General features: G+C 50.3%; 8 protein-coding genes across 8 annotated transcripts; 6 read left to right on the forward strand and 2 right to left on the reverse strand.

Moving 5' to 3' along the window:
• Positions 1–1,872: 1,872 nt before the first annotated feature.
• Positions 1,873–4,719, forward strand: Triagg1_5300 (transcriptional regulator family: Fungal Specific TF; the record flags this gene model as incomplete). Its single annotated transcript, XM_062899800.1, has 6 exons — positions 1,873–2,092; positions 2,153–2,453; positions 2,516–2,732; positions 2,799–3,101; positions 3,160–3,645; positions 3,700–4,719. The coding sequence occupies 6 exons, from the start codon at positions 1,873–1,875 to the stop codon at positions 4,717–4,719; spliced, it is 2,547 nt and encodes an 848-aa protein (XP_062755774.1).
• A 793-nt stretch (positions 4,720–5,512) lies between these two features.
• On the forward strand, positions 5,513–6,533 carry Triagg1_5301 (uncharacterized protein; the record flags this gene model as incomplete). Its single annotated transcript, XM_062899801.1, has 2 exons — positions 5,513–5,778; positions 5,936–6,533. The coding sequence occupies 2 exons, from the start codon at positions 5,513–5,515 to the stop codon at positions 6,531–6,533; spliced, it is 864 nt and encodes a 287-aa protein (XP_062755775.1).
• A 141-nt stretch (positions 6,534–6,674) lies between these two features.
• Triagg1_5302 (uncharacterized protein) lies at positions 6,675–7,445 on the reverse strand (the record flags this gene model as incomplete). The annotated part of the gene is made up of 3 exons (XM_062899802.1): positions 6,675–6,823; positions 6,923–7,089; positions 7,162–7,445. 3 exons carry the CDS (start codon positions 7,443–7,445, stop codon positions 6,675–6,677), a joined length of 600 nt encoding a protein of 199 aa, XP_062755776.1.
• A 2,115-nt stretch (positions 7,446–9,560) lies between these two features.
• Positions 9,561–11,091, forward strand: Triagg1_5303 (CAZyme family AA7; the record flags this gene model as incomplete). The annotated part of the gene is made up of 3 exons (XM_062899803.1): positions 9,561–9,701; positions 9,751–10,915; positions 10,967–11,091. 3 exons carry the CDS (start codon positions 9,561–9,563, stop codon positions 11,089–11,091), a joined length of 1,431 nt encoding a protein of 476 aa, XP_062755777.1.
• Positions 11,092–11,951: 860 nt separating this feature from the next.
• Positions 11,952–12,416, forward strand: Triagg1_5304 (uncharacterized protein; the record flags this gene model as incomplete). The annotated part of the gene is made up of 1 exon (XM_062899804.1): positions 11,952–12,416. One exon carries the CDS (start codon positions 11,952–11,954, stop codon positions 12,414–12,416), a length of 465 nt encoding a protein of 154 aa, XP_062755778.1.
• A 3,231-nt stretch (positions 12,417–15,647) lies between these two features.
• On the forward strand, positions 15,648–16,547 carry Triagg1_5305 (uncharacterized protein; the record flags this gene model as incomplete). The annotated part of the gene is made up of 1 exon (XM_062899805.1): positions 15,648–16,547. One exon carries the CDS (start codon positions 15,648–15,650, stop codon positions 16,545–16,547), a length of 900 nt encoding a protein of 299 aa, XP_062755779.1.
• A 276-nt stretch (positions 16,548–16,823) lies between these two features.
• On the reverse strand, positions 16,824–21,108 carry Triagg1_5306 (uncharacterized protein; the record flags this gene model as incomplete). Its single annotated transcript, XM_062899806.1, has 3 exons — positions 16,824–17,382; positions 17,465–20,876; positions 20,937–21,108. 3 exons carry the CDS (start codon positions 21,106–21,108, stop codon positions 16,824–16,826), a joined length of 4,143 nt encoding a protein of 1,380 aa, XP_062755780.1.
• Positions 21,109–22,803: 1,695 nt separating this feature from the next.
• On the forward strand, positions 22,804–24,987 carry Triagg1_5307 (uncharacterized protein; the record flags this gene model as incomplete). The annotated part of the gene is made up of 1 exon (XM_062899807.1): positions 22,804–24,987. The coding sequence occupies one exon, from the start codon at positions 22,804–22,806 to the stop codon at positions 24,985–24,987; it is 2,184 nt and encodes a 727-aa protein (XP_062755781.1).
• Between the last annotated feature and the right edge of the window lie 1,120 nt (positions 24,988–26,107).

A 26,107-nucleotide genomic window follows, 5' to 3' on the forward strand; every position in this document is an offset into this window, starting at 1 on the left:
TCCTGTCCAACGGCGCCACCAACAACGGCGCGCTGTAGTGAGAAACGAATATGTTGAGACCCATGGGCAGAGCAATAGTGTACGATTTCTGAAAATCTCATTATAGCTGCTCTTTTGAGTTGTGGAAGAGAGCGATGTAATGAACGAATGAACGAAGTATTAGGGGGTAAATGATGCAGAATCGGCTGTCTTCATTGACGATATGTCAACAATGCTGGACGCTTAGTTCGGTATTCAATGTCTTCAATAATATGATTTCGACATCCTTTCGGCGTCCTTATTGGATTGTGAGGCAAATGTCTTGTGGAATTTGTCCAGTATGAAAGGCTGGCTTGATGCTTAGACCTCACCAATTCTCCGCCGTGTTCAATATACATATGAGCCAGTTATTACCCATTTAATATAAGCTAACCTTCTTTTAAATTCAAGAACTTTACATATCATTTGACTGAGCCCGAGCTGTTGCAGCTTATTGAACCAAAACACAGATGCTGTTTATACATACAACACCTATACCTCATGGGTAACGGATATGAAACATCACAACACCTCGGTAAGAAGTAATCTTATTCTATCTTCTAGCAAATAGACCTAACGCGTGTGGTATTTAATTCTGCGGCTAATCGTCAGGCAACAACGCGACGTGACGCCTTGTTGTGCGTTTGTCTACCAAGGAGCGACCAGAGTGTCTAGGTAGTATGTAAGCCAAATCTTCCCCGTGCTCCATTAAACCATCATTTGGCAGGTTTAGTACGCTGGTAATTACCTCTCTCATGTGAAAATAATATGACAGCTTATTCATCATCTATTTTGGCAGAATCAAACAAACTTTGTTCTATACCGCATTAAGCTTGTTTTAACGCTTCATTTCCCTCGTAAATACGTGCTGTCGCACCCACGAAAACCGCTTATTCATCGCAAACTAATCTTGGCAATGCATGAACTCCGTGCGACTCATCTTTTTTTTTTTTTTTTTTTTTTTTTTTTTTTTTTTTTTTTTAAAAAAAAAAAATTTATCGCATGTCACTCATGCATTTTCTGGGTTGGTGACTACGACTACATTCCTCGTCCTAACACGGAATTAGGGATTGATTGCCGTCTAGCAAACATGCTCATGCTCATACGAGTACATGCACGTTTGCAGCCCTCGTGCGGCTACCGGCTTCTGTCAGAGCCCTGCAGCTGAGCGATGACGTCGGCCGAATCCTGCCTGTGACTGTTCGGCGCGATTAGCTGAAGCTGAACGGCGGCGTGAACGCAAGCGCCGCGTTGAGGTGACGCAGTTCGTTCACAGAGCATCATCTGGCCACGTTTCAACAAGGACAGAACAGAATAGGACAGAATAGCTAGCCTAGGTACTCGCATGGATCGTATGTTGCCCGTTATCTGATGAACGCTCAGTGGCTGTCGGTGGCTTGATATCAGTCTCTCCAGGACGCATCCATCGGTAACAACAAGCTCCAGAGCCAGCTTTAAGTGCTGCCGTCTCTCGCTTGACTCAGACGCCCGTGATTGGCCAGTTTGCCCGTCAAGCTGGAATTACGGCTGGGAAAACTCCGTTGTGTCGGGATATCGGAGGTCGGACTTCGGCTCAAAATCGTGCCGGAGATTGGCTTGGCCCCGACAAGTGCTGAAAACGTGACTTCGCGTACGGATGTGTCATAGCCTGGCAATTGGTAAGCCTGGACGCATTCACGCTGCTGCCCGTATCAATCTCTCCGGCATATCGATATCGCACGGCGTTGCTCTTCATCATCGGGATCCTGCCTGGGCACCAGCGCTGTTATATAGAGGCCCTGGTGGCTTCTGTCGTGTCTCGTCACGTCGAGTCTGGGACAACCTCGCCCGTGCATGTGATTCGCCTCTCTCGCCATGTCGTCGACTGAAGTCCAACCCGACGCCTCCGCGGCGTCTTTGCAGGGGATGGAGCCCCTTGCCTGTGTCTCGTGCCGGGCCAGAAAGCTCAAGTGTGATCGCACAAAGCCCGCCTGCACTCGCTGCGTCAAGGTCAAGAATGAATGTGTGTATCCCGAGTCACGGAGGAAACCGACTTTCAAGCGGCGGAACGTCAAGGAGCTGGAAGCTCGTCTGGGTAGGTATCTTTGCTAGTCACCTATATCTTATTTTTATATATGCCTTCCATGGGTATCAGACCACAAGCTCATCTGCTCCCTCACAGCTCAGGTTGAAGAGTATCTTAAAGAAGTCAACAAGGGCAATGACGATGGAGCCATCCTGTTGGATGATGCCGATATCGCCCTGGGCGACTTCACCTTCGCCCCTGACAACGCCAGCCAAGATGCCAACACCTCGAGCAGCGCATCAGACCCAACCATGTCCTTTGACATTCCCGACTTCACCGGCCAAGAGGGTGGTGCCTTCAACATGAACAGCCAGCTAATGGGCCTTGGCATGTCTGAGGCTCTGCCTCCCTTTGAAATGATTGAAGAACTGTATGACAAAACCCACTGCTTTGTATTAGTGTCTAGTCAGGAGAGGATTCTAACAGTTGCAGGCACAACGTCTACTTCACCACCCACTATCACTTTCTCCCCATCATTCATTCTGGCCGCTACTACCAGGCTTTCTATGGACCACCAACCAGGAAACCGCCAATGTGTTTGCAGTATGGAATTTGGGCGTATTCTGCGAGTGGACACCTCAAATATGACCACTATGCCGAAGCTTTCTACAAAAGAGCACGGCAATACATGGAAGCAGATGAGATGAAGGTGAGTCCGCCTTTCTACCCCCTTGATATGCCTGGTATGGTCTGTGTACTAACCCCACCGGCGCAGAGTGATGGCGAGCACTTTGTCACGGTAGCTCACGCCCAAGCATGGGCCATCATTGCCAGCTACGAGGCGAAAGCCATGCTGTTCACCCGAGCATCTATGAGCGCTTCTCGCTATGTCCGGCTTGTTCAAATGCTGGGATTGGACAGACTTGATAGAGAAGGAGACGACATCCCTCCAACCCTTGGCCCCATTTCCAACTGGACCGAGCTAGAGGAGCGCAGGAGGGTCTTTTGGGGCGCGTTTGCAATCGATGCTCACGCAAACATGGCAACGGGCTGGGCCAACATGATTAAATCCGAAGATGTAAGCCATTTTTGACTTGTTCGCTCTCGACAGTTGAAGCGTGCTGACCACATTCTAGGTAATGACACGCCTTCCATCTTCCGAGGAAGCATTCATGGCGGGACGAGAAGAGAAAACAGCGTTTTTGGAGGAGGTGTTTGCAGGAGCTCCTTTCGAGAGCTTCTCCGGCGCCATCGTCATATGCGAGATCTTCAAGACTATCTTGAGGCACGTTCACGGAGCGAAACCTTCTGACCGCCCCGAGGACTTGATGAACGGCGCCTATTGGAAGCGCCACCGCGATCTCGATAATAGGCTATCAAGCCTTTTCATGTTCCTGCCCGAGAAGTTTCGCCTGCCTCAAAGGTCTCAAGACCCAGCAGCCGTGCATACAAATCTGAACTTGCACGCGTCTGTAATATGTCTACATCACGCCGCCATCGAGACAGTAGAAAAGTTTGGACTCGACGACTCTATCAAGCAGAACAGCATATGTAGGTTGAGGACATCTGCCGAAGAAATCGTCAGCATTATTAAGATGACATCGCATACGGCCTCAATATTTGTATGTTTTGTCTCTCCCATCAATTCTTAGACGTCAAACTAACAGTGGCAACAGAAAACGCAGCTTTGTGCACTCTCACTGTATTGTGCTACGACGGTGTATGTCTATTTGGCCAAAGACGACCCTATCTCCGGCGTGACTCCCATCGACATTTCCAACCTGGAGATTATTATAAACGCAATGGAAGCCGTAGGCCGACTGCACCAGGTTACAACCGCCTTTCTCCAACAAGCTTGCCTCGATATTGAGCGTAATGGCCTGACAGGCTGCCTTCGGCTTCCGTCTCTGTCAAAATACCGCGATCTCTTTGGCGGCCCCGCATCTAACATCCCCCGACTTGCTCGGAGTTCAATATCGAAACACACGGAGATGGCTTCACCATTGCCTGGGAGACTACCTCTTGGCGGCCCCAAGGGTCACAGGAGGCCATCTGGCTTAAGAATGAATAAGCCACTTGCCTCTCTGACAGGCATCCAACCAGAGTTGAGCCATACGACAGATTGCTTTAATGCCATCCTCGGCGCAGTTACCCGAAACGTGGCCCCAAAATCATTTGATCCGGTCAGCCATAAGAGGAAGCGGATAGCCGTGAGCCCAGGACCTGAAGTAAATATGGCGGCGAACCCCAGGACCTCTGGGATGACAACAAAGGAGTTTCGCTTCACTCTTAGCAAGGGAGCCATGGAAACTCCCGCGAATAACGCTTGTGGGAATCTATTTCCTGGAGAGATAGATATGAGTATGAATACCCAAACCGTGGACCCGATCTTTGTGCTCCCGGACCGCACCAACTCATCAGCATCATCTCCAATACAACGTGGAGCCGCTACAGAGGTCTTTTCGGCAAGCAGCCACACTTCACCCAGCCTAGGTCTTGGCAATACTCCCGAGGAGAATCGCATCGATCTTCGACCGTTCCAAGGCCGCATTACAACGCCACTTTGGCATAGCACAGAAGAAGGGCTATTCAACCACGTTACGGAGACAATTGCGCAGTACTCTGGGGACGGCAACGACCCCTGGGCATTATTAAATGGAGAGCACAATAATTGGAATGGCACCTCAATAAATTGATTGGTGCGCAGGGAGGAAAAAAAGACGTCAAATGATAGCTGGACATATCTCAAAACATTTTCAGGGGCGGTTTGATTACGCGGCTGTGGACAAGGGATATTTTCTCTTCTCGGCGCATTGCGGTTGGGATAAGGCAGTGTACGATACCCCGTGCGTGAGAAGTTACGCAACTCTTGTAAAACAATCATTTCGCTTTGGAGTACAGGACGGGAACAGGACGGAACAGGATCAAACTGGATGATCTCATCACCTCTCTTTTACAAACGGATCAGCATATAAAGACATCTATAGACTAAATGATATTAATGCCACAAAAAAATGATCATGAAAACGTCGTACCACTTACACTGCCACGATGACATGAGAAGTTGTCGGCTGTTGCGGCCAATAGTCGGTGGGCCAAGAGCCGGAATAGGGAATACGTGGGGTGACGAGTAAGGACTTTTCGGGGATTTAAACTGACAGAAAACAATGCCAACGGCTTTAATCAATGTTTCATGAGTCTCTGTGTTTGGGTTCTTCAATTGAAGGACAAATGCCAAGAGTCATTTGCTGAGAACTCGGTCAGGTGACGAGTCGATTGATATATAACTGAAGGCCCCCACATCGCTCAAGATAGATTCGTATCTTCAAGTTGATGGTCTCATTCGCAAAACCAATTGGCAGATGGTAAATCCGGTTTTCGTCTCTGATTCGGCCTCTACTTTCCCCTCCTTTCACACCGATTTTACTTGATCAAGCGGCAGGCCAATTGAGCTAAAAGGGGGCAAGAAAGGTGAAGAATTCGAACATCATGTTCGCCTACGTCGTCGGCTTATTGGCGATTCTGCTCTTCGTGGCGAACCCCATCACCCAGTATTTCCTGCCGCAGAGCTCTCGCGCGCTGTCGCCGAGGCCGCAGCTGAACGAGTCGCTGCTGGCGATTGATGGGCCGAATGCCACGGTGCCGAATTGCCCGGCTGACGCGTACGGGGCGCGGATTTTGAGTAGGGAGCCGTTGGTGGTGTATCTGGAGGGGTTTTTGAGTGAGGGCGAGAGGAAGCATTTGCTTGAGATTAGGTAGGTGTTTGAATTTGAGATGTCAATTGCCGTCTTGCTCTTGTTTTTTTTTTTGCGTGTGTTGGTTGAGTTTACGGTTTCTTTTGTGGTGGGACGCATTTTTGAGACTATCAGGGTTGGAGAATGCTAATCAAGTGTGTATATGCATGAATTGCAGCGAGCCTCTTTTTGAGCCGTCAACCATCACTCATGACTCCAGCGCTACACACCGTGACACTGCAGTGCGAGACTCTTCCGTTGCCGTGTTGCCCCGGACAGACATGGTTCGCTGCATCGAGGCTCGCGCGATGGCCTTTCAAGGGTGGCGGCGAGACCTTTGGATTGAGCGGCTGCGAACGCAACGATACGTCGCTGGCGGGCATTACAACCATCATTTCGACTGGAGCGGCAATGCGAATGGATGGGGCAGAGTGAGCAGTTTCATGGCTTGGGTTGATGCGGCGGAGGAGTTGGAGGGCGGAGGAACGGAGTTTCCGCTGCTGGAAACTACAATGGAGGGTAATGCGTTGAAATGGTGTGATTTAATCGAGTGTGAAAGTGAAGAGGTCGGAGATGGAGAGCAGAAGAAACTCGACGATGGGGGAGAGGTGGAAGACAAAGGGACTACGTTCAAAGTAGTTCCTGGCAATGCAGTGTACTGGGAGAATTTCGCGCGTGATGGGAGGGGATATGACGAGACTTGGCATGCTGGTTTGCCTGTGAAGAAGGGAGTCAAGGTCGGGTTGAACATTTGGAGCTTTGGACGGATAGAGTGATTGTAATTCGACTTTTGTCTCTTTGATGTTTATAAATTATTGATCAAGCGATAAACCTGTTTGTTATATAGCGTCATTCACTCAGATTTGTTACGGGTATCGATCTGAACGAGAGAAACAATAGAAACAGTACGCCGTTGCTTATTTCCACCTCCTCTCGCATTGGCCTATCCAACGGCCCCAAGCTATTACCTTGCCATTGATTTCCTTGCCAATCTGGTCTCTCGTGGGCTTTGAGGCGATGGTGGTCGTATCCAGAGGCTCATTTAGAGCAATGATGTCGTAAAAGTCTGCAAGGGCAAATTGTCAGTTCAGTCAAACTAACCAATCTATGTCGGAATTTTCTGAAATACACGTATGTAGTGTGAGGGAGTAAGGGAAACGCTTACATCTGTGGATGCCGTGATTGAGAAGAGGTCGGGGAGGGATGTAAATACTGTTGCGGCGGTTGACGCCGTAGTAAAACCCGCCGTTTAGTCTGCTGGACTTTTCGTTTTCTTGCTCAAAGTCACTGTTTGTAACGGATAACTTGTCCTTGTCGATTCCAAGGTATATCCTTTTTTCGCAAAACGACCTCAAAGTCAGATACTCTTCGTTTCACTTGCGGGCTGCTGCAGTCTCAACTTACCCGTGGCAGATTGGCGTTGGCAGCGGCGCATCTGGGTCTTCCGATATCAGCAGCCACTGCTTGACGCCCTCGACCGATTCCCACTTTAGCTCGGGGAAGCGGCCTTCTCCCTCAAACATGTAGTCGGGCGAGAGGGTCGCGCCGTTCTCGCCGCAGTCTGGGGAGGTGATTTGGATGGTGGGCTCTGGATGCGAGGCGAAGGCTGGGCCCTTGGTGAAGGCTTTGGCATCGCGGCCTTTGGCGTTGGAGAAGAGCCAGCTGGCTGTGATTTCGACGTAGTTCATCTTTTTTTGTATTTTGGTTGCTTTCTTCGGCTTGTCTTCTTTCGTTTTGAGCAGCTTAGTGGGGGATGTGAAGCTGTAAGCCTGGTTGTGGTGTTCTAAAAGCGTCGCTCTCCGTTTTCTGGTCAAGGTCGCAGAAGTCGGCGAGATTCAGGGCAGAGCGTATAGCGCGCAGATATATATTGAGATGAGACAACCTCAACTAGAGAATCTTGAACGTTGCAATGCATCATACGTTTATAAACGATGCTGATTGCAAGCTCCGACGGCCGGTGCCGAATCGGCTGCTTATATTTGACCAGCTTTTGCCGAGATTCGCCGGCGGACTTTTAGTAGAGAGCATTGCTGAGGTGCCGAACTTCGCCTGGATGAAGCGGTGAGATTGACAGGAGCAAATAGAAGCTCACAGAGTCACTGCAAATTGACCCCAATGATATCAAGCATTTTGTGATTCAATGGGCTGGATAGCTGGAATTGTATAACTTGTACTGCATAGGTGCGATTTTCTGGTGTGGCTGGTTCCACGAAAAAGCACTTGTAGCGTACTGAAATATATTCGATTCTATAAAACGGTAGCTAGATATGTACGTGGATTACTAGTTTGCTGTGAAGAGGAACTGCCACAAATAATGTCGCGGGAAACTTCCTTTCAAATAAAAGAGAACACCAATGTCCAGTTTGAGTGTGTTACTCATGGCCGATAATCCACATAAGAAACAGCTGCCTCAAGAAGTTTACGAGTCTTAGGTGATTATCACTAGGAAGAGAGAAATCGGCATACAAATCTAAATGCAGAACCACTTCTTTAGTCGGCCGTGGCTTAGTATCAAGGTATACATCGCCTCAGCCCTACGCTATCAATTCGGATCCCCATGTTCGTACCCAATGCGACAGCCTAATGTGATAACTCAACATGGGCTCGGTCTTGGCTTATTTCTATTATGAGCTTGGTTTTGGCTTACTTCTAATAAGAGTTTTTGGCTTACTTCTATTACAAATCCTTCAATCCTTCGTTTGGTTTGTTGTCAGAGTTGGTCTATCTGATCTGGACAACAACACCGGAGCTTATGCGAGTCTGCATCGTTAGGAGCGGCTAGCTCGGGTATTGCGGAAAGAGAGGCTACATGCGTGTAATGAACGGAGTCAGGATTGCAAATGATACTTGTTCATGTCAGAGAGCATATGGAGTACAGTTGAGACCATTGATATTAGGTGCAGGTGGTTCAAGCAGGACGTATACCAAGGCAATTTGTCGACAAGAAGGAAGCCAAAGTTTGCATCAAACAACAGCATTGAGATCTGCACTGTTGATAGTCTATAAGGTAAGGTTCTAAGCGGAGTAGTCGGTTTGCAATGATTTCCGCCGACGGGGTTTTACTTGAGTCATCTTACAAATCGTTGTGGAAAGACTATTCCATAAAGCCGCCAAATGGAAAGAATATGGGAATTCGTCGAGTAAGCCAAGATATTCGGAGAGGATATGTCATACGCCACCAACTATCGCCGGGCCATGTAGACCGACTTTATGCATAGTATGCCTCCATTTCGTACATGTAGGTGCCAAGAGACGTCAAGAATCCAGGACATCTCTTCCTTACTACCGCATAGGAAACTTACCATGAATGGTAAGCTAATGCGACCAGCTGAAGCTAGTGCCTCAAGCTTGTTTGAATATCTGGATCTAACTGAGGCGGTTCCAGCCCGTAAGAATGATTAGCACCATGACTGCGGCATACTTTCTATGGATTTGGGCCAGACTTGAGCACAGCCCCATATCTCGGTACGCTATTGCTTCGTTTGCTCGTCTAAAGCACTACTAACTTGGAAGTGGACAAGCTCTCTAATTGTAAATGGAAAATGCAACTCCGCAGAGCATCCAACATCATATGTGCTGGTGTGCTTATGTGACGTAAGATCTATCGCTAGTACCAACGTATGAGATGCTGGAGCTTGCTCGAGCTGTCAGAGAGGTGGCTTGTGTCGAAAAGCATGTTTGTTGCTATTACGCCGTATTACAATTGGACATATTCTAATCGTATATAAATCCCATCGTTGCCTTTTGTTCGTGTTGCTGAACATCTACATCACTAATACCAAAACCTGAGATTATAAGCCAACATGAAGCTCCCTATCACAGGAGAGCAGATCAAGGATCTAGCCGCTCTGTTAGACCCGTCCACTAAACTCTTCACCCGCGCAGATGGCCAAGAGTATGAGCAGTTGATTGCTAGGTGGGCTGATAATGCCATCAAACAGGCCGTAAGTAGCCCTTTTCTTAGCGTCAATCAACAATGGCTCATCACTACAGGGCGTGGTCGCTGTTCCTGTGAAATACGAAGAAGTATCCAAGCTGGTGAGATTCGCCGCTGACAACAAGCTCGATATCGCCGTGAGGGGAGGGGGTCATTCTACTGGTGGTTGTAGTTCTTCGGAAGGCGGCCTTGTCATTGATCTCTCCGGCATGCGCAATGTAACAGTTGACAAAGACTCGAAATTGATCATTGCCCAAGGCGGTGCTTTGTGGGCAGATGTGGACAACGCTGCAATTGAAAAGGGCCTTGCCACAGTCGGCGGCACTGTTAACCATACTGGCGTCGGCGGATTGACTCTTGGTGGCGGCCTTGGCTGGCTTACCGGCTTATACGGCACCGTGGTCGACAATCTCGTCGCAGCCAAGGTTGTCATCGCCGACGGAAGCCTCTTGACTGCCTCGGAAAAAGAGAATGCTGATTTATTCTGGGCGATCCGTGGTGCAGGCCACAACTTTGGTGCTGTCGTCGAGTTCACCCTCAAGGGGCATAACCAGACCAATGAAGTGTATGCCGGAGGCTATGTGTTCACCCCGGACAAATTGATTGCTATTATCGATGCACTCAATGCCAAGATGAAGAATCCGGACCCCAAGGCGTCGGTTATCCTCGTCTTTGCGAGCCCGCCGACAATGCCCGGCCCGGTAATTGTCACCAACCTGTTTTATAACGGTGATGAAGCCGCCGCAGAGAAATGTTTCGATTTTCTGCTCAAACTAGAGCCTGTCGCCAACATGGCCAAGATGATGCCATATAATCTTGTCAATGGGCTGTTGAACCCGATGGCTGCTCATGGAGGCCGCAAATCTCTCAAGGCAGTCACTCTTACAGATGACGTGGACGCTGCATTCGTGCAGGAACTTTTCGACGAGTACGCGCGAAAGATGAAGGAAACTCCCGATTTGGCCAAGACCTTTATGGGCATTGAGTTCTACGACGTGACTAAGCTTAACAGCGTTCCTATCGAGTCGATGGCATTTGCCAATCGCGGCCCCTACAGAGCTGGTATCATCGGTTTGGAGTGGTCAGATTCTCGGAAGGATATGGAAAACAGAAGTTGGGGTCGGGCTCTTCAGGTTAAGTGCCGACAACACGTCATTGATAAGAATCAGTATTCCCCGGAGACTACAAAGACCGCGTTGGAGTATGCCAACTATCTTGAGCGTAAGTGTTTTGTTATTCCATGTATCTGAAGCAGCTACTAATTTGCTGCAGCTGGCGATCTTGTTGACAGTAGACCATTTGGCGTTAATCAGCAACGGTTAGAGACGCTGAAACAAAGGTTTGACCCGGATTGTCTGTTCAATAAAACGAGCCCTCTTGTACCTTTAAAAAATTAGGAGCATATAGCATTACCAAGGTAGCATTCTAAAATGAGTCTTTTCAGTGATTGACAAATCTCCATCCATCTGTTGCTATTCGATATTAGATTGTTTCATATAGTATAGTTCTCATAATCCAACACGGTGAGAGGTGTATTGATTCTTGACTTGAATAGGACATTGTATCATTGAAGATATCAATACGGATTGGCAGTATTAACATAATGCTACATGGCTTACCAGGAGAGATATAAGACCACCAATATCTGAAGATCCACACAATCAATTTGCGAGATATTAAATACATATACTTGCGTGATGTTATGAGACTTCTGATCCTCGTGTGTGCATGTACAATCTGCCCTGTAGCGGAGGAAACAGACGGGTAATTAGCAAAATGCAGAAAATCCGGCTCGAAACGCAACAGTATTTTCAACATCGCATAATCTTTTAGTAATCTAGCTATCTCGATGGCGTGTAAGTTTATTAGGAATATTTCTTTGTGTAATAAACAGATTATGGCGCCGATTCGGGGTTTGTAGTGGAGAGCCAAGTGTCTTTCCTATGGGGAGCGTTTCCTATTTCGCCCTTCTAAAACAAGGAACCATCAAACATAGGGGAAACAAGGAAAACATTATGCACATGCTTAAAACTAGACATGTTTGTTAATACTGGCTAATAAAGAGCCATGCTAATTAGGGTAGCGCGTCTTACACGTGGATATGAGGCTAGAGCAATAGGAGCGAGATTATATCATGTAGATTCCTTGGCAATACAGAGCATATAAGGCTTCTCTATGCCCCTGAGAAGATTCAGAACTCGATAGTTCCAGCTTCAACCTTCAAGTCTTAATTCACGCAGACTACCAAAACTACAACATGATCTTTCAATTCTCCCTCTTTGCGGCACTGGCATCCGTAGCCCTAGCTACACCGACGCCTACAAGGACTTCTAAGCCATCAATCCCATTGGAGGGACGAGATTACTGTAAAGGTCATGACTACCAGCTAGCAACTTGGTACGACCGCGGCACAGACCCGAACCAAATCACAGCTTGCGGCCACAAATATGACCCTTCGGCTGCTGTTGTGGCCATTTCCACAGACGTGCCAAACTACAAGTCATTCTGCGGCCGCAAGATTCTCATCTACTCTAAAGAGCAGACTGCCGCGGTGATTGCTATCATTGACGATGCCAATGCCACTGGCACTCTGGGAAAGTTTGCTCTCGACCTTTCTCCGGCTGTCTTTGACATCCTCTCACCAACCGACCACACTATTGATCGAAATGGAATGGTCGCTATTGACTGGGTATTGCTGGGTGGTTCTCCGTGCCCGCGATGATTTTGGGAGGGCTGTTATGATTACTGGAAGTGGGCAATTATTGTTAGAAAGGGAGGGCATATAAGCCACCACAAATAGCCGCAAGGACATATCATTGGCGAGGGATCGATACAGCCTGATGAGAGCTATCTAGGCAGTTGTTGCGCAACAGGGGCTATTACAGGTTGACGCAACATGGCTAGGTATAGCCGGATAATCCTGGGTGATGTATTTATAGCCATTAGATCTATGCTTCCAGAAATACGAAATTTCATCGGAGACCATTAAGTAATGTTGTTTGCATTGCCTTCTCCTCGCCCACCCCATCTTTTCAGCAGTTTCATAGAAGCAAAGGAGGTTTCTGAAGCAGTAATCAGTGCATTCCCACAGCTTGCCTAGTTTCCATGAGTCTTAGATAGACCGCTAAGAGAAGACATATTGCATTAGAACACTCAATGCTGGGGAAAGAAACCATCATTGTACCAGGAAGAGGAACTCACATGCAGCCCGCCATCTTTCGCCGATAGTCTCTAAAATCACCCATAATGAATGAATGCCCTGCTCTGTATCGCAGAACTCGGCCTCGGGGCTGAGAGACATTAACGACGTGGCAGACCGGTAGATCCACTCCAACACAAAGGGGGAAGTGTCATCGAGCGTCCCCCACTCTCCGCTGCGAAATCTCTGGGCATTACGCAAAGTGTTTGCTAACGTTGCTTGAAGTGAAAGATAGGAAGTATCCTGGCTTTCCTTGGGCGAAGACTTGAGTGAATTGGCCAAGACTACCGTGTGTATGAGCAATAGCGCGCTTCTTTCCCTGTCAGTCTTCGTCTTATAAGATGGCTGGTACGGTGAGATTGACTTATAGCAAATAGCAACTCCACAGCAGAATATCATGCCCCTTTGTGTTTCTTCAATCTCAATCAACCGCTCGAGTGCAAATAGAGTCCGATCTAATGGCATCATATCGCTCGGGCTGAGCTGTATTTTATCCTCATTTCTTGGGATTTGTCGTAGTACTTGGCTTAGAAGATTGATGGCTTGAGCGAGGCGTGCAAATCGACCTGTTTTCAAAGTTGGTGGAGAAGACAAGGTTCGATATACATCTATTGACAGCACCTAAAGAGCTTGTCCTTGTTCATTAGTTCATGTTCAGAGTCTGGATTGTCTGATGATGCAAAAGTCTTACCCCTCGATCCCAATCATCATCGTCCACAGGTAAAATTGATTCAGCATCGGGGTCTGGGGTGCACAAATGATTTCCATTGAGAGGCATATTCGTAGTACTGTATCGTTAGCCCTAATTTTAATAGAGATGGAACAAGATGGTCACTTACCGATCTAACATCAGAATTGCCCACCATATACGATTCCGCTCCTCTTGCTCAATCCATCTACTCCCTTGAACTGGATATGACTGAGTTATTCCCAAAGAAACTGCGTGACGAGCACATGATGAGATAGTGGTTAGAGCCGCAGGATAGATTGCGTGCCCTATCTCATAGACGACGGTTAGAACTGCTGATTGAATCGTATAGATACTAACGTAGCCCATCATCTCCATGTGCAACAAACACTCCTTCATGAGAGTATAAACTTCTTCAGAAGACAAACTGTAATTCTTGGGGCGACTGGTAATCAGCTTGATGCCCAGAAGCACAATAGCCACATCAGGATCAGCGTGATGTGATGGATCCATGAGCAACCCGTACAGGCGCGTCCGAGAGATGATTGGCATCCATCGGTGAACCGTACGGAAATATTCATCAGCTAAAGCTCTTCTGTGGATATGATCGCCAAGAACATGGTACACAGCGGGAGAAAGCGATATACAAGGGCGAGGGATTGTCAACTCGCGGTGGGTGGAAAGTAGCGGGTCGAGAAGAACGGCAACTGGAAAGCTATTTCTCAGTAACGGCAAATCATGTAGTGGGATGTCCGCTTCTTTAGATGGCAATGCTGAATGGGTTTCCGCTTGTTCAGTTTGTTGGTATAAGCATCTTCGACGCCGTCTTATGGCTCAGCTATTAGCATCGAGACTGCCTGTACTCTAGAGAAGAGCACGAGGTTAAACTATACCGAAGGCAGAGGCTACACGCTGGTAATTCCCGTGTACAGCGCCGCTTTTTCAGCTTGCATGCCTGACAAGACCGTCCTGCCGGCCCGGGGGTGGGTTGTACGAGAAGCTTGCCTCGGTGGCTCATTGCGGCCACACGTAGCTTTCTGCGGGATGGCGGACAGAGCCCGCTTGAGAAGATGATGCAAGACGCTGGGTTGTACCGATACCACGGACGATCACTTATGGTAAAGGCAACTTGAAAAGGAGTGGACTTGGTATCTGCAGGCTAACTGAAAGCGTTCAGGTTGTCCGGTTGATGTGGCCTGGAGAATGAGATATGAGGCGCTACTCTTGTGAGTAATCGTTTAGGAACTTGCGATTCGGTAGATGTCGGAAAGTAAACAATCATCAAACGCCCCTAGTTTAAATAGCAGAAGTCATTGGATTACTCATACACATGCATGATTACATACAACCGCTTTGCCGTTGCCAGAACTGGTTTTGTTTGAAACGGGTTTAGAAGTCGAAGAATTGTGTAGCGCTATGGCCTTGTTATGGCAAGATATCTTCACAGCCATGATTCTGCATAACACCGAGTTTGGATAAAGAGATTTTTAAATTTCAGCATTTTTAATTGAACTGTGCATTTGAAGTCACCAAAAATTCGATTACGATTGATCACTGCAAAAGTTCTCCCAGATAAAAATGCTCAATCGTCCAAGGAAAGACAGACATCACATTCACAACACATTGTTGGAGACAACATCGGGATCTTCCGTCCCTTTGGAATCATAATCAACCGCCTAGGCTATTAGCTCCCGCCCATGGTTAAACCCGAAATTCGACGAGCCAATCAGTTTCTAACAAACCGCGGCCGCGTTTCCCGCAATATTTGCGGACGATGGGCGCTACGTTGCAGAACGGACTTGCTGAACGAAGCACGTTCATACGAGTCGTCCTTTAGGATGGTGGTCAATGGAACGATGCCTTTCATCATGAATCTTGAACCGAGATGGTAATTAGTCGATGTAGAATTAATGATATGTAATCCGCTCATCTCAAATCGAAGCCAAAGTAATAGTTGCTCGTTGTACCGCAAGTATAAATCACCGCTCAAGTCCTCAAAGTAAACCACATCGATTCAAACCCAACAGCCCTCATATCTCAATAAGAAAATAACCAACTTAATCACCATGTCATCCCCTCAGCCAATCGCCCAAAATGACTCCATCCAAGCATACGTTTACGTCCTGGCCCCCTATAAAGTCAACTTCCCAGGCCAACCCGACACAGAATCCTTCGAATTCTCTCCCACCGCATTCACCTTGATCACTACACCGGACGGAGCAGTCCTAGTCGATGCACCAACTACACCTAGCCAAGGAGAAGAAGTAGCAAGATGGGTCAAGTCAATCATCTCAGACAAGAAGCTCGCCTACATTTACATCACCCACGGTCACGGCGATCACTTCTTCGCCGCGGGAGTCATCCAGAAATACTACCCCGAGGCCCGCCTCCTCGCAACTCCGCAAACATATGCCCAAATGCAAGAGAATCTCGACAAAAAGACCTATGAAGGCCTATGGGCTGCGACAACTCCAGAGTTGAGAAACAAGCCTCCTCCGGAAGTACAAGTGGACATACTAAAGGGCGACAATACGTTCGTCGTTGGAGGCCACCAGTTCCGCGTCTTGAGCCTTCCTGGTGGCGACATTGGCGAATCGACCGTGCTCAATGTGCCCGATCTTGAACTCGTCGTGGCGGGAGACGTCGTGTACGGGAGCTGTTATCAATTCTTTGGCCAGGCTCGAACCGCGGAACTGCGGAACAATTGGCTGCAGTCTATCGATCAGGTTGCTCAGCTGAAGCCAACAATTGTGGTGCCATCTCATATGCAATCGCATGAAGGTTTTGGCGCACATCATATTGAGGAAACGATAAAGTACATCAAAGCATGGGAAGATCTTGATGCTGCAACAAACACCTGGCAGGAGCTGGAAGAAGCTGTGAGAGGGAAATATTCCAACAGAATTGGGGACTTTATCCTCCGATTCTCGTCTCTGGTTGCAAAGGGGGCTATGCCAGGTCCGTAACCGTACCTAGTAAGAACGAATAGTATCACTTCAAGAGCCTTTGTTATCATCATAAATGCCAACATGCTTTATAAAATAAGTGATAAGGTGGAAGGGGAGTCTATAAGTGCCTGCGAAGATTGCTTTCTATTTCGGCACCTCTAGTCTCGATATGTTTTTATTATACATGGCTCATTTTTGCATTGCGCTTCCTTCTTATGCGTGATAAAGCAATGATGCAGCTTCGTGTGAGTTGTCAAGCTCTGTGAGAACTTTGTAAACTTTTCCCACTCGTCGCTAGTACAAGTCCTCGTCGTCGCTTGCCGTTCCGTCTTGGAATCCCATCACCGCTTTGCCTTTTCCCTTGCCATTAACTTGTTCCTCTTCATCGCTGCTGACGGCAATGGCCTTGCCTTTGCCTTTGCCCTTACTCGAGGATGATCTGCCGCCCCTCGATCCTCCGGAAGAGCCGGGCCTTTTCGCGTGGTCTTGTGATTGCTGCTTCTTGTCGCTTCCTCCTTCAAACTGGGCTCTCACTCTTTCATAGTGCGCCAGTTCCCCTGCGCTGACACTAGGAATCAACTCCTCGTGCGCACCGATAAAGTCCTCCTCCTGCACCATGACGGCGATGTCCGCGGGCGTAGCGTAGTGGTCGAAGAAGTACGCTGTCGAAACCTCGTGCTTGTTGGCCGGGTCAGCATTGAGGGCGCGAACTTTAGCATCTACCGCCGCGGCCTGTCGGGTGACCGCCTTGAGCATGGCGTCACTGCACAACGCATAGAAATCGGCACCTGTGTAGGTAAATGGGAGGCGCTGAGAGACCGATGCGAGAGAGACAGAGGGGTGGAGCGTGAATCTATGTAAATGAGGATTAGTACGAGTTGTTTCTTCAAAATAGAACAGACTGCCAAATCTAGAGTTAAAGGAGAGAAACGTACTTTCGAGTGAGAGCCTCCAGAATGGTTTGCTGCTTCTCATGGGTGTCCGAAACACCGAGATAGAGCATCTTGTCAAATCGACCAGGACGCAGCAGTGCAGGATCCAACAAGTCAGGTCTGTTGGTAGCTCCGATGACGAAGACGCCTCCCGCATCCTCGCCGCCCGACATGCCGTCCAGCTCAGCCAACAGCTGCGACACGATACGGTCCATGACACCGCCGGAATCTCCCTGGTTACCTCTCTTGGGCGCAACGGAATCCAGTTCGTCGAAGAAGACGACGCAGGGGCGAGCGTCACGGGCTCTTTGGAAAACGCGGCGCACGTTGGCTTCTGACTCACCAATGTACATGTTGAGCAACTCCGGACCCTTGACACTGAAGAAGTTGAGGCTGTATTCGGTGGCGATGGCCTTTGCGAGGAGCGTCTTTCCAGTACCCGGAGGACCGTAGAAGAGGATGCCAGAGCGCTTCTTCATGCCCTTGGCGAATAATTCGGGGCGCTCCAGCGGTAGCTGAATCGTCTCCGTGATAGCCTCCTTGACATTGCTGAGGCCACCGACGTCGTCCCATGTGACATTGGGAATCTTGGGAGCACCAATAGAATCGGAAAAGTTCTTGCGGGCGGCCTCGACGGCAACATCAAAGTCGGCCGCTGTCAAGCAGCGCGCCGATGAGCCACCGGCAACCAGCACGTCACGCACCGTCATTGGCAGGTGGCCGTTGCTGGACTTGGTAGACAGCAATTCGAGGCGAGATCGTTGAGCTATCGAGGCCCGTTCTACGACATCAAGTAAGTCACCGGCGACCAGCGCAGCTGTCTTGAGAGCAATGGCATTTAGATCAATGGCCGGCTCGAGAGACACGCCGCGGTCTTCAATGACGGCCCTCAGGATGGCCTCTCGCTCGGCCTCGTCAGGGGCGCCCATTTCGAGCTCGTGGGTGAAGAGCGCGCGGACTCCATCGGGGACTTTGTCAACCTCGTTTGTTGTGGCAATAAGGACACGAACATCCTCAAGGATCTCCTTGATCGAAGACTCTATCCGATCAGCTGTCAGCGCTTCGATGTGCTGAATGAGGAGAGCGCAGCATTCCGGGCCACAGCTAATGGCTCGCTCAGCGCGTGTCCTCAGGAAGCCTTCTGTCTTGACGTCGCTGCCACTGCCTCCACCCTCACTGATAATGTCATAGGCATCAATGGCGAATGTGTGCAGACCCATGTCGCTACAAGCATCCTTTGCCATGGTCGCCTTTCCGATATTTCGATGCGATGATGTCAATAGGATAGCGACAGGCGGCATTTTCAGGTGCACAGCCCTCAAGCTTGTTGCGGCAGCCAGGAGCTCTCGTAGCTGGCGCCTCAGAGGAGGAACATGCTGCTGGTCACGATCTGCCAACTGCGGCGGACCACCGTCGGCTGCTCGTTGCGGCGACTTCTTCAGGCCAAGATAGTACGGCCAAGTGCTGTCCTTGATACCCGGTATCCGGCTCGTCTCAAATCCAGACCCATGCATGGCAACAGTGGTGCTGTCGATGCATGCGACAGTCCCCCACAGGGATTCCGCAGTTCCGTCCTCGTCCTCGTCGGACTTTTGCACCTGGATATGTCCAACTTTGAACCAAGCAACGCTGTCGAGATGCGACAGAGCCTCTCCGCCAGACTCAGTAGATCGTGCTGTCAGTGCTACTACGTCGTCCACCTCGGAACCGCCTGCGCCAGGAGCTTCTTGGAGTGCCCGGCCTAGCTGCGCATCCACTGGCACGGCGATCAGGTCACCCTGCCGAACGAGGCGCAATTTACGCGCAAAATAGCGTTTGAGTCCACCCAGCACGGCAGTTTGGTATGCTCTTTCGGCAGAGATGGGGGTTCTAATGTGGTGAATAGCGATATCTTTTGCGTACGGAGGCTGGGAGGCGCTCGCGAATCTGGGCAGCGTCCCTTTGCCTTGGTATGAGGACTTCTTGAGCACAGAGATGCGCAAGTGTGTGGCTCCATCAATGTTTGCAATCAAGATGGGCGAAGCATAAGCTGCCGGGCTAGATGGCCGCTGGACTTGCGACTCGAAGAATGATTGCCGTCGATCGCCCAGCCTGGAACTCGGTATCCGAGTGACGGGGCGCTGGGAGTAGCCCTCCGGCAAGCCATATACGCGAACAGGCCGCCAATTGGATACTTCAAAGTCTGGGTGATTGAAGCTGCCCAGCCCAAACGCGCCAAATCCATTCAGGGGAGGCTCCTCGGCAGCCTCAATCCGGACCCAGTCTCCGGAGAAACATCCAATCTTGGAGAGCGATGCGACATCAACATAGATTCGCGCCTCTTCATCGTCCTCGGGAGACGGCTTGGGATGTAGCAAGTCGGAGGGTATCTGTCTTCTCAGACCGTGCACTTTGAAGAGCCTTCCGCGAGACCGATCGGGACGCGCAGTAGTGGATGTGAAGTTGGAAAAGACGGAACCAGGAGTAGCGAAGCCATTGGTTTTTCTGCCACGGAGTGTACCAGCGGTCATTGGGGTTCCGGGGCCTAAAGAGTTCATCGAGTTCGTCGTCGGCAGTGTAGGGACTTCCAAAGATATCACCTCGTCCATGGAGTCATCCGAAAGCTCCTCCTCTTGTTCCGATCCTGAGAAATCCGTCTCCGTCTCGGTAGCCGCCACCGCATCGTCAGTAACGGCGCCAGCCCGATCGCGCTCTTCGGCGGCTGAGAAGAACTGGTCGTTTGTGCCATCCTCGTCGTCATCGTTACCGTTGAGCCGTTGACCAGAGGTCATTGATGCGGCAGGGCGGGCTTGTCGTCGGTTGATCCCTCTCCCCCTCATCAGGATGATCTTTGTAGATTCCGTCAGGATTCCCTGAGCAACGGGCTCACAGAGCATGATCTTGCCCGGATTCGGTGGCAGGTGGGTGACGGGGTGAGGCGGAAGAGGCAGCGGAAACAAATCGCCAGAATGAACGACCTTGAGGCTGCCAAGGGCGGCTCTGAGCGCCATGGCCACGCGCTCCTCGGCCGTCAAGTTGGCGACGCCCTTGGCGCTAGGGTTTGTCGGATGGTCCTTGTAAAACGTGCCCTCGCCATTCTCCAGCCGTTTTGTTAAATCGCTTTCGAGGTTGACGAATACCGTCTCCAGCGGTACAGGGGCAACATCGAGAACAAGGATCTCGATGCCGCTGCGGCTATGGCTGGACAGCTTGGACGGAGCCACTTGCTGCAGAGTGACAGCAAAGCTCTGGAGAGCCGAAGACGAGGGCGAGAACTGAATGGTCGAATGGGACAGGTCGCTCGATCGCAGAACGGGAACAACAGACCAGGCCATTTCGACGGGGTTCGCATTGGGCGCCCATGGCGCGACTGCGATGTGGTGGATTTCGTCGGCGAGCTCATCGTTGGCATCTTGTTGCTTCTTGTCAGCGTTCTCTTCGGCGTGTGCAGCAGTAACATTTCAGCGCTGACGCATTGCCGTTGGCCATCACTTACCGCTTGCATGGTGCGGGAAGAGGTCGGAGAAGAGATCGTCAGACACGATGCCAACGTCTCCCTTGGTGCGGTCGTCGAGCACGAGCCGGGCGGTGATGGCCGGCTTGTCCTGGCGCCGCCTGCGGTTCCGTCTCTTGTGTGACACGACAGGCGCTCCGTCTGAGACAGCCATCTCGGATGGTTTCAAGAGGCTGTGAGGGAAAGGTATGGCGAGATCGGGCGCAAGGAGCCGTTGGAGCTGGGAAAGGAGTCGGCGGACAGAGCTGTTTCAATAGTTGACAAGACCCCGCAGCCGCTGGATCATGGCGCAGGCAGAGATCAGAAGAAGATGGTGATAAAAACACAGTCAAGCACCACGGCGGAGGATCAAGGATGGAAACAAAGCTGGCCGGGAATCCGGGGCAATTGGATTCGGCGCGTGCTGGGCGCGATGCGTTGCGATGAAGATCCAAAGTGCGTGTTCGTGTCGCTGCAGATTCCACTATAAGCAGCAGTGGCTCGGCTGTGGCCGTGGCAGCCTCGGCATAGGGACTTTGCACCCCAGATTTCGGGGGCCTCAGCTTCTTACAAGCGCAAGGTGCAGCTCCACCAAGGGCTCAGCTCAATGCTGTAGTTTAGGTAGTTACCACGGCAAGGACGAGCAGCTGAAGCGGATGATTTTAGTAGTTGGTGATGGACATGTACATGTAGCTACGTGTACTAATCTATAGAGAAATGGGGGCTGTTATCGATGGAATGATTATGGCCATGTTGGAGCGAGTGCACGTCCTGTAGTAACATCGGATGCAGTGTGGCCTGTACGGAGTACGGAGTAGCTGAATTGACTTCCCAAGGTTCCGTTCGATATTCCCACTGCGGCACAACCACTGCAAATGAACTTACCCGGGACTAGGTAAATCATTCAACTATTTGCTTTGTACATGGCCTAATGTACGAGAAAGTGGTAAAAGAGTCGATTGGGTGCCTGGTTGGTACGTTTTACACTCGGTAGGTGTCTGTGGGTATGCATGCAGATTAAAGACGGCAAGCAAAGTCATCTTAACTGCTAACCAATGGATGAGTGCGCTTTAGTGGCTTACACTCGATTATTTCGTCATGCCTTGGAGCAATTAATAGTCTCCATTTACATACTCAGTCCTCATGAGTAAATCCCTACATGCTAGGTAATTAACTAGAATTTCACATGTATTTTTTTTTTAGCGATACATGTATCTCAAAGCCGGCCATTCGTTCAAATCTCCACTCATCCAACTTGGCCAGCACTGCCATCAAGGAGGCAAAAAAATCATGGCCAATTTCACAAGCTAAAAACCTGGATTCAACAACGGAGAATTACAGAAACGGATGGAAAATTAATATGGAGCCAACTAACAGGGATCGACTCTTGAATGATTCGCGACTCGATTGCGTCACACCTAACACATAGTCTACTGTACAATGCATTGATTTTCTTCTGGAAATGTGGAAGCCCTTCTGCAGGGTTTCTGGATGTAGATGCAGCTTCTCCCCTCCACTCACCGCATTTACCAGTTGTCTCATGATGTTTGGTTAGAGCCCTGGCTTTTTTGAAAACCCAATTGCTCCAGTTTACGACACATGGGAACTGCTTGTTCCTGAGCTTTCACAACTTTCATTATTTTGATAATCATCTGTGGACGCATAAGCTGTTTATAGCGGAAATTGAATGCGAAGTGGCTTGATCTTCCTTGATGTCATTGCCGTACCTGGTCGATGCCCATCTGTGAGCGATTATCACAACATCTAGCAGCGACAACCCATCGTATGGCTTGAATAAAAATATTCGAAACGACACAAGACAGTATAGAGAAAATAAATCTCACCACGGTGAACAGCCCGATTGGTAAAAATGGGTCACAACGAAGATCCCCCGACCTCGGCTCAGCACGACATGTCGCCTCGGTCGACGTTTGAGGTTGCACAGCAGGCGGTCGAGTTCACCAAACAGTCTGAGAAACTCTCACATCAACGGTTGGAAGATGACTCTACAGCAGTCGCTGCACAGGCAGATTTCGTCACACCACAGGACCCCGTCATCGTCACATCGGACGGCAACAGGTTGCCCGGCGTGCCATTGGATGAAGCACATAAGCTCAACGTGCTGCGCGAAGACCTACAAGGACAGACGACGGAGGTAGAAATTAAGAAGGGAAACAAGATTCAAGAAAAGATCGCAAACCCGGCTGCGCATCATCATCACAATGGAGAGGAAGGCCGGAAGACCATACAAGTACCCGAACCTGAAAAAGATGAGGGAAATGGACAGCCTTGGCAGCAGGCATCACAAGGAACCTTGAGGCACGCCATGCCTCCATCACATACGAACCCATTGTTCCCACCTCTACCGCTATACGGGCCGCCGACGTTGCTACGCAATATCCAGTGTTGGTTTTTCAGGTCTACGTCGTTTGTGCTGAGCATGGAGTTTCTTGGCGTGATTGTACTCGGCTCGCTGTTTACAAGCATTCCGAAATGGTGCAAGGCACTGTTTCTGCCCAACGAGGAGAAGAAGCGGCCGTTTTATGACAAGGAGCTGCAAAACGCCGCAATTAGAGAAGAGAAGGAAAAGGATTGGGACCCGACGGGAGCCCAGAGACGCTTGGATGTCGAAAACGAAACCATAGTGGATGAATACCCGCCGACTGAGGGCGGCAAAGACCCCATTATCTGTGACGTTGGCTACTATGCCCGCAGAGTTGGCCTTGACGTGGAGACTTTTAAAGTCGAGACCGAAGATGGCTTCATCATTGAGCTTTGGCACGTCTATGACCCCAAAGAGCATACGCCCCTAGACGAGGCAAGCAGAGAGAAACTTGGCCCAACCGTCTTTCAGGAGCAAACTCAGCGGCCGGGGAGTGCGAGCAAGAAACGAAAGTTCCCCGTGTTGCTGATGCATGGCTTGCTGCAGAGCTCGGGAGCGTATTGCTGCAACGATGACCAGAGCCTGGCGTTTTGGCTCTGCAAATCGGGATACGACGTTTGGCTGGGCAACAACCGCTGCGGCTTCAAGCCCCAGCACGTACTGCTCGACTACGGCGACCCGCGCATGTGGTGTTGGAACATTCGGCAGATGGGCGTCTTTGACCTGCCGGCGCTCATATCGCGCGTCTTGCACGAGACGGGGTTCGAGAAAATCGGCCTCATCTGCCACTCACAGGGAACGACGCAGACGCTGGTGGCCTTGGCAAAAGAGCAGCGGCCTGACCTGGGCGAGAAACTGACCGTCTTCTGCGCTCTGGCTCCTGCGGCATATGCCGGGCCGCTCATTGGCAAGATGTACTTCAAGTTCATGCGCATCATCTCGCCCGGCATGTTCAGGCTCATGTTTGGCATCCACGCCTTCATCCCCCTGATGATGCAGATGCACGCGCTGCTGGATCCCCGGCTGTACGGATGGCTGGGCTACAAGGTCTTCTCGTTCCTCTTTGACTGGACCGACGAGAGATGGGACCGAGGCCTGCGCAACCGCATGTTTCAGTTTGCGCCCGTGTATGTAAGTGCCGAGTCGATGAGGTGGTGGCTCGGCCGTGAATGTTTTGCCAAACACAAGTGCATCCTGGCGACGAGGGACGTCGTGAAGGAGGAAGAAAGCATGGATGAAAGCGGCAGCAACGAAGACGACGCGGAAACCAGCGACGAAAACCCCCAAACTGGGGATGGGATTCACAGGCCCCAGCATCGGCATCACATCAAGGGTTCCACGGCATGGTACAATCACCAAGTGCCCCCGTTTGCGCTGTGGGTATGCGGCGACGATCATCTAGTCGACGGACAGAGGCTGCTCAAGCGCTTCCAAGCAGGCCGCGAGCCGCACGTCAAGGTGGTGCACAGCAAAGTGATTCCCGAGTACCAGCACCTGGACGTGATCTGGGCCATGGATGCGCCGGACCAGGTATTTCGAGAAATCCGCGAGGTGCTGTGGAAGACGTGCGACGCCAGGGACTCTTGCAGGATCCCGGAAGGCTGCGACATGGTGCCCGAGTGGGAACCAGCCGAGGTTGTGGCGATGGAGGCGATGGAGGCGAGCGAATAGGGCATCATGGATATAACGGTAGTCTTGTTTTATTTCCCCATATTCCTTTCCTATTTCTTGGTTGCTTGCTTGGATGCGGCCCAAAAGCTCGGAGTTCTAGAGCGGCACTTGTAACGATAGATGTGGAGTTGTACGGAGGTAGATGGAGTCGGTTCAAAGACATGAGGCATCTTTTTGCCGTTGTCGGCATATTTACCAGGAACTGTACTGTACATGTATGTAGCAGAATTGAAGGAATTGGAGCTCCATAAAACTCGGATGAATTACCGATAACCCAGCAGCAGTATTCGATTATTCATCTTTCTCACGCGCTGCCATCTGACTGTGCTGCCATCTGACTGCGAAGCCATCGACACTTGATTCGCCAGCAGCCGCCAGAGCACTCAAGGTCAGATCCCAAGCAAACCTCCCCCTTATTGCTGCTCCCCCGCATTCAATTCCTCCTCTCCACGGACGCCATCGAAATGGGCTTCATCTCCATCTCTGGCTTCAGTCCACGATGACCGACCCACACGCCCCGTTCGCGGCGCCGAGGTTAAAGATTTGCCAAGGGCCTCCGCTTTTACCGCCCTCGATGTCTCCGTCGTACCGAGAGGCCCCCCAAGCTTACCAGGACCCATGTGTGTTGACTCTGCGTGACTAGGTTAGGATACTATCTGCAATGTATGTACTATTACGTGAGGGTTTTGCTGTGGGACTACGGTACCCCGAGTCAGAAATGGCCCGGGATTGGGTTCTGTCTTGAGCCTGGCAAGCTCGGAGTTTTGCTGGCGGGACAAAGATCGAGTTCCGACGGGCATCATTCAAGCATCAGGGACAACATACCAACACCAGACCACGGTAGTTCGGACTTGGGGCCGACGACGCGAACCCAACCAAGGTATGGCTCTCGTGCTAGATGCCTTTCCTAGTGCCTAGGTTCAGCGCGGAGACGAGGTTGATCGTACTAGTAGTAAAAGGAACGAGGTGGCCCTGCCATTATCAAGCATGACCACGATGCTGGAGCACTATATACCAGGGTCTGCCTCTGGCTTATCCCACCTCATAATACCCTCCGCGTGCCCATACCTACCTCGAGACGATTTCGGATCCTAGTATTGTCATTCATACATAACGTGTG

Source organism: Trichoderma aggressivum (genome assembly GCF_033847375.1).
Source record: "Trichoderma aggressivum f. europaeum strain CBS 100526 chromosome Unknown scaffold_018, whole genome shotgun sequence".
Classification (NCBI taxonomy): domain Eukaryota; kingdom Fungi; phylum Ascomycota; class Sordariomycetes; order Hypocreales; family Hypocreaceae; genus Trichoderma; species Trichoderma aggressivum.